The sequence below is a fragment of the Orbicella faveolata genome, unplaced genomic scaffold, assembly GCF_042242905.1.
Source record: "Orbicella faveolata isolate gen_17 unplaced genomic scaffold, um_ofav_v1 contig_46, whole genome shotgun sequence".
Classification (NCBI taxonomy): Eukaryota; Metazoa; Cnidaria; class Anthozoa; order Scleractinia; family Merulinidae; genus Orbicella; species Orbicella faveolata.
Window position 1 is genome coordinate 316,666 of NW_028301576.1, and position 6,320 is coordinate 322,985.

The 6,320-nt window shown below is 38.0% G+C and overlaps 1 protein-coding gene and 1 long non-coding RNA gene across 2 annotated transcripts; one reads left to right on the forward strand and one right to left on the reverse strand.

Annotated features, from left to right (window-relative positions):
• Positions 1 to 212: 212 nt before the first annotated feature.
• On the forward strand, positions 213 to 3,180 carry LOC110051707 (QRFP-like peptide receptor). Its single transcript, XM_020757767.2, has one exon. The coding sequence runs from the start codon at positions 973 to 975 to the stop codon at positions 2,206 to 2,208; it is 1,236 nt and encodes a 411-aa protein (XP_020613426.1). The 5' UTR covers positions 213 to 972; the 3' UTR covers positions 2,209 to 3,180.
• Positions 3,181 to 4,603: 1,423 nt separating this feature from the next.
• Positions 4,604 to 6,131, reverse strand: LOC149097821 (uncharacterized). Its single transcript, XR_016203599.1, has 2 exons — positions 5,941 to 6,131; positions 4,604 to 5,582 (listed from the first exon to the last, which is right to left on the reverse strand). It is a non-coding gene; the product is annotated as an uncharacterized LOC149097821 (long non-coding RNA).
• Between the last annotated feature and the right edge of the window lie 189 nt (positions 6,132 to 6,320).

A 6,320-nucleotide genomic window follows, 5' to 3' on the forward strand; every position in this document is an offset into this window, starting at 1 on the left:
TAAGGTTAAAATTTCAACTTAAGATGACGAGAAAGAGGGTATGACGGTGAAAAGATTCAAAACATTTTCTTGACATGTGTCCTTAATTACCTCCGACTTCGGTTAAATTTAAGGTTTGTTTTTTTGTGTTTTTCATATGAAAATACCTTGTGAGAATTTCTTCAGGCTCGAATGATATAACATAATCAACAAGGCAAATGGAGAGCTAAAAATATATCTAATGCATTTTGCATTGTTGTTTAGCATTGGAAAGATGCTGGATTTTTCAAACAAATTTCAAACGTAAACCTATAAAAATGCAAAATTTGTCTTTGTGAACGGCTCTAAAGACGTTGGGTAAAAAATTAATCAAGAAATTTTTAGGAACATAAAGCGTTGTATTTGTGCGTGCTGTGTCGGTGCATTTCACCAGCCATTAATCTAAGAATATTCTGATCTGATCCACCTGCCTCAGTCATTTAGGCGCCTAAAATTGGAGTTATTTGACAAACGCATTTCTAAAGTTTTTGTTTTCCGACCAATAGAGTGGGAAATAAAACAGCTAGGGGCAACAGGAATCTTTTGAATACAGCTTTGTCTTTCTTCAGTCGCACGATTTCTCTTTTTGAGTAGGTCTTTGATTGAAGCTCCAATGTAATGGGAAGCTTCAGTGTTTCTTTTGATTATGGGAAAGACTTAAACATAACAGGAAACAAACGTGGTAAAGGTAAATGATATTTCCTGAATTTTCAACACCCTAATTCTTCGTATCTTATAGAACGTCTAAGCGGAGGCAATTTCTCTATGTGACAGCTATTAACAAAGTTCAGTAAAAGAGACGAGGATAAGGAGCACCAGGCCATGAACAAGCCATGATGTGATGGCTATATAAGCTCAGACAAAAAGGACGCAAACAAAACTGCGTTAGTTGAAACATAAATATCCGGACCTGCATTGAAGCTCTGGCAAGAGAAGTGCAAATCGAGCGTTGCTATGCTGTTAAACGGCACAAGTTCAGCAACGCCGATTCTTGGAAACTCCACAAACTCTTCGCGAATTACACACTTACCGCGGCAATATGATACAGCAAGAATCATCATACTTGTGCTGCAAATAATTGTTTCCCTTATAGGAACTGTCGGAAATGTTCTCGTGTGTGTTGTTACATCGAAAAAAAGAAACTTGAAGATAGTCGGCAATCGTTTAATTCTCAATCTCGCCATCGCCGATTTGGGAGTGTTACTCATTAACTATCCGATTCATATCAGCAAAGAATTCTCTATCTCGTGGCCGTTTGGTGAGTTCGTTTGCGAAACTGTCTTCCCTTTCACTTTAATCTTTTACGGGGTAGGAATCGGCTGCATCACAGCCATTGCACTTCACCGCTACAGAATGCTGGTGCATTGCATGAAGCCGCAAATGAACAAACAAACAGTCAAACGCGTCCTGTTCCTCATCTGGCTTCTATCCTTCATTATTGTGGTAATGCCATTGTTTTTCGTCATGAAGTTGCTACCCATACCAAAAATCGGGATAGTGATCTGCGAACCACTGTGGCCTAACCCGTTGTCCAGCCAGATGTACCATACTACGATTGTCTTGGCTTTTTACATCATTCCTTTGAGTATTATCGCGGTAACATACATTCGCATCAGAACGAAGCTGAAGGACAGCATTCGCAGACACGACAGCTACCGGCGCTCGAGCTTCAGAGAACAAACTGCTCGAAAGGAGTCTGTTTCCAGGATTGTACAAAATCGCCGAGCCTTGAGACTTCTTGCACCAGTTGTTATTGTGTTTGCTGTCTGCATGGCGCCCTCGCATTTGACCACCATCATGTCTCTTTTTGTCCACATTACCGGTTCCAAACACGTTGCAATCGCTGCTCGTATCTTTGTTCTTTTACTGGTAACAAACGCTTCTGCTAATCCAATAATCTACTCTGTAGTGAACTCAGACTTTCGCCGTGACTTCGTGCAACTTCTGCGATGTGACACCGACGGTTGCTGTGCGGATACCACGGAAGGACTTAGCTTGAACACATTTCGACGAACCTCTTCTTCACTCAACAGGCGCGACAAAGACGGAAAAAGAAGTTCCTTCTTACTCAGTAGGAGAAGAAGCTCTAGCTCCAGCTCCAAAAAAAGTTCGAAGTCGTCATCAAGGAATTCCGCCGAGAAACTACAAGCTAAAATTAATGATGGAACCGCGGCCCACGAGAAAGTGTAGCAAGGTGATGGCTAATGAGTCACAAAGGACTGATTAGACCACTATTCTGAGATCAAAGAAAAATAGTTTTGACAGCCCACTCAGCTTCTTCGAGAAATAAACACATATTTTGAAACTGAAGAGTAGAAAAGAGGTAGAAATAGAAGGAAAAGACGGAGAAGAACCTGAAAACACTGAAGAGGAAGGAGAATGAACAGGAAGGAGAAGAAATAAGATGACAACAGCCGCCATGTCGACCGAGCGAACTCTTTGTCATTTAAACCACAGACTTTATTAAGGCAAGCATTCATTTCATGTTCAAAACCTAGCACGACTAAAACTGGAGCGTTGAACACTAATTTCCCTGGTTTTGCATTGTGACATTTGTAAACACCCCGTATTTCTCCAAAGACTCTTTCACTGTTAACAATTAGTGGAAATTTTCCGGCATATTTTCACGACTAGAAATAAGCCTACTTCGCTGTTTTCAATTCCAACATATATTTCATGTAATACTAAATATATGAACACCCACGAGCGTCAGCTCTTTAAAACAAAACATTTCCGCTCGATGCGCTTTTCTTTTGAATAAAATTTACAGTTCTGAAAAGCACTCAGTGCTGTTGCCTGTACATCTCTTGACACTTTTTTAAGAGTGATGCGCTGTTTATTCTTAAAACAATATGATGATAGACTAATTCTAAATTAAAAACTTGATCATGTCAAGTTTGAAGCTTAAGATTTCAGAAGCAGGTTGAATTCTTGATTTCTGTTTCCTGTTCATGTACTTTTTTTCCAGACTGTTGACACTTTTTTTTATGAGTGATATGCTGTTTATTCCTAAAACAATATGATGGTAGACTAATTCTAAATTAAAAACTTGATCATGACAAATTTAAAGCTTTAGATTTCAGAAGCAGGTCGAATTTTCGATCCTGGGGATCAAGAAATAAAAAAAAAGTTAAAGTTTTTAGGATTTTGTTTTCAGAAAAAGATTTTGCAAAATGTTGTTTTATTTTGTCTGACTTGAAGATAGGAAAATTGACTTCCACGCAGGTGAGATTTTTGTTCAGAATTTACATTTGTTCCAAACTTTAGGTTGGTATACAAACATACTACTAAGGATTCGAAAACACACTTTACGAGCAAAATAATATCAGTGAAAAATCCCACAGATTAATTATCGATGCACGTTGAGAAAAAATCCTTTTGAGTGACCGCTAAAGGGCGTTTTAGATAGGATTTAAAGTTAATTCATCTCTGTGTAGCTTGATGGGCATTCTGTACACAGGAAGACACTTAGCACCTGACCGGTTAAATATATGAAAAGTGACGGATTATTAAAAATATTGACCATATTGAGCACGATTATTTCAGGCACATTAATCTTACTTTAAAAGCTTATACTCCAGGCTAAGCCATGTATAAGAAACACTAAATTGTCTTATTGGGTACGAGTTTGAAAAAAAAAATGTGAAATACAGGACTTAGCAGTTTTTAAAATTCTAATTATCATTTCGATTTCAATCCTGAAAACACTTTTCTAAAGGGTCAATCAGACTGCAGGGATTTTCAGATAAAAATTGCTATAGATAGTCCTCACAAAATCATGAATCTCTTATCAAACACTGGTTTGGCGTTAATGTGTTCCGTTGACGCTCGGGGCCAAAGAGTTGGCGTGAAAAGTTTCCTAAAACAGATATAGTTCTGCAACGTGTACTTAAATGAGTTGTATTTTGACTGGTTGTATTTGGGTTTGCTTCCCGTCCATTCGATGGGCGGTACGAATCATCTTTCTTTAACAAAAAAGACTAAAAATATCATATCATAGCGCAAGGCATGTATTTTATCGTTAAAGGGATGAAACTCCATGACAACAATCATCAACCATAATTTCATGGCAGCAATCAACAATAAACAACAGTATTAAAGCCGCCTGGCTGTTTGGCAGGAATAGAAAACGTTGATAATAATTTTCCTGAAAAACAAGGTAAAGAAATGTTGAGCGCAATTGTGTTTATAATTAAAGCAATTGCGCCAAAAAATCATGAAAGAAAATTCAAGTATTCATTACTGTGATGCAAACTTATGATGTTTTGGTGCAATATGCTTACAGATGAGCTAAAACCTCTGCAAGAGGATCAATGGCGATGAGTTCATTTATTCGATCACATAAGGAATAAAAAGACAAGTATTGTCTATGAAAGAATCATGTATGACTGGTTGCGAATAGATTATGAAGTGAAAATGTTCCGCCCGTCAGAGATGGTTTGGTTTTCCCGCATCACGCTGATTCGATTAAACGCTTTTGATTTACCTCCATAGTCTCGATAGTAATTACAGCACCACGCGTCTCAGGCTGTCCTATTTAATTTGAATGATTTGAGCATCAGATAGTTAAGTTTGAGATTACAGATAATTTAAGTCGGTTTTTATTTCCAAAGCATTTCATAAGTAAGATTGTGAGCATTAACCCACCAATTGTGCCCAGAAAAATGGCAAAACATTCCTTATACCAGCTCAGCTTGTATGCTGCTGATTGCTATTACTCAAGACAGTTAGTTTGACCACTATCAGTGACTCAAAGATTGTTAGAAAGACTATATTATCATATTAGACAGAGGGTTTCAATTTTTCGTGCGCTTTTGAGTACCTTATGCGCCATGTTTGATTGCTGCACTTTCCTTGTTTTGGTGATACTTAACTATATTTAGCAATGTACACAACCACTGTACATTACCAGCAAAGATTGGCTTAAAAAAAAAGCACACCTTCATATTCTATGGCGCCAAATTTACAATATCATGTCATACAATCAGCTCCCTGTCAACTAAGCAAACGCCCACCATGTTCAATCTTTCTATCGCCTCGCTGTTTTTGAAGGGAATTTTGGCTTGTTTACAAGCACAATATTTCAGTTCCTTTAGCCGTTTTTAAAATTCTAATATCCTGTAGTCTTTAGATGCTTCCCTAGATCTGGACTCTGCTGCTGGGCAGGCCGGTACAAATAATTGTATTGCAACATGCGGTTTTGGCTACTGAGTTTTTGACCGCGAGAATACTTCATGTAACGTTATATAAAGCAAAAGCGCTAACGACAACCGCTGGCTCTATTTCGACCCAACCTTCATCTTCCCACGACATTTACGCTTGACTTGACAGAGGTTAGACAAAAAGCAAATACCGACCATTGTGTCTTGTTTAAACGTGTTGGTGCATGTTTAGCTCAATGGAAACCGAAAAGTATTTGTGAAGATGACTTAAGTAGTCGAAACCGTTAGGTTCTTCTAATTTTGTTTAACTTTCAAGCCTTGTAAACAGCGTCTTCAGGCAATTTCTCTGCCAACTTTGGTGCTCACGGGTTGGTTCTTTTTATTAGTGTCGGTGGAAGAAACCTGTTTATAGAAAATATAAAAAGAACTGTGTAGCAATGTTCTTAAAAATTCGCCAACAAATCCACTGTCCTCTAATTCGATTAAGAAGTTAAAATTTCTTATAATTCCTCTCTGAAACATTAATAGAATGCCAGACATACATGAAACACTGGAGATTATAACCAATAACTTAAAAAGGTGCTGAGTTATTGAACTAGTTATTATTTGTCATCGGAGACTCTGGTGTCCACACACTGAGCAATTTTATACAGCTGACAAAATGCGGCTGTCTGTTGTATAACCAATCTTGAATAATCGATGATTAAATTCACTCCAGTTGAAGAGGACAAGTGCTTGTCTACTAGATTTAGATACCTACTCCTGACACAGCCTGGCCTAGGGTTGTGAAGATCTCTTTCCATAAGTGACCGACAAAATAAGGTAAGACTGATTGCACGATCGCGTGAAAACCTCTTTCTGAAGAAGCTCTGAACGCCGACCCTCTAATTGCATCAAAACTCATTTCCAATGCATGACTCGGTTACTCAAAGAAGTGAAAGTAATGAAATAAGAGAAATGAGAAAACAATTAAGGACAAAGAAATTATATTTCCGTTAATATTCTCGAAAAGAAACTTGCTTTGGACGAGGTTCACATCTGACCTAATGAACACAGGTCACATCAGTGGCTCTAAACGAGCCAATGAAATCCCAGATCCACCCACTCATGATCAGGTTACCCTAGAGATCTATTGATGCT

Bases quoted from the DNA above. Each gene is read 5' to 3' on its own strand.
- LOC110051707 (XM_020757767.2), top strand. From the start codon at position 973: ATGCTGTTAAACGGCACAAGTTCAGCAACGCCGATTCTTGGAAACTCC.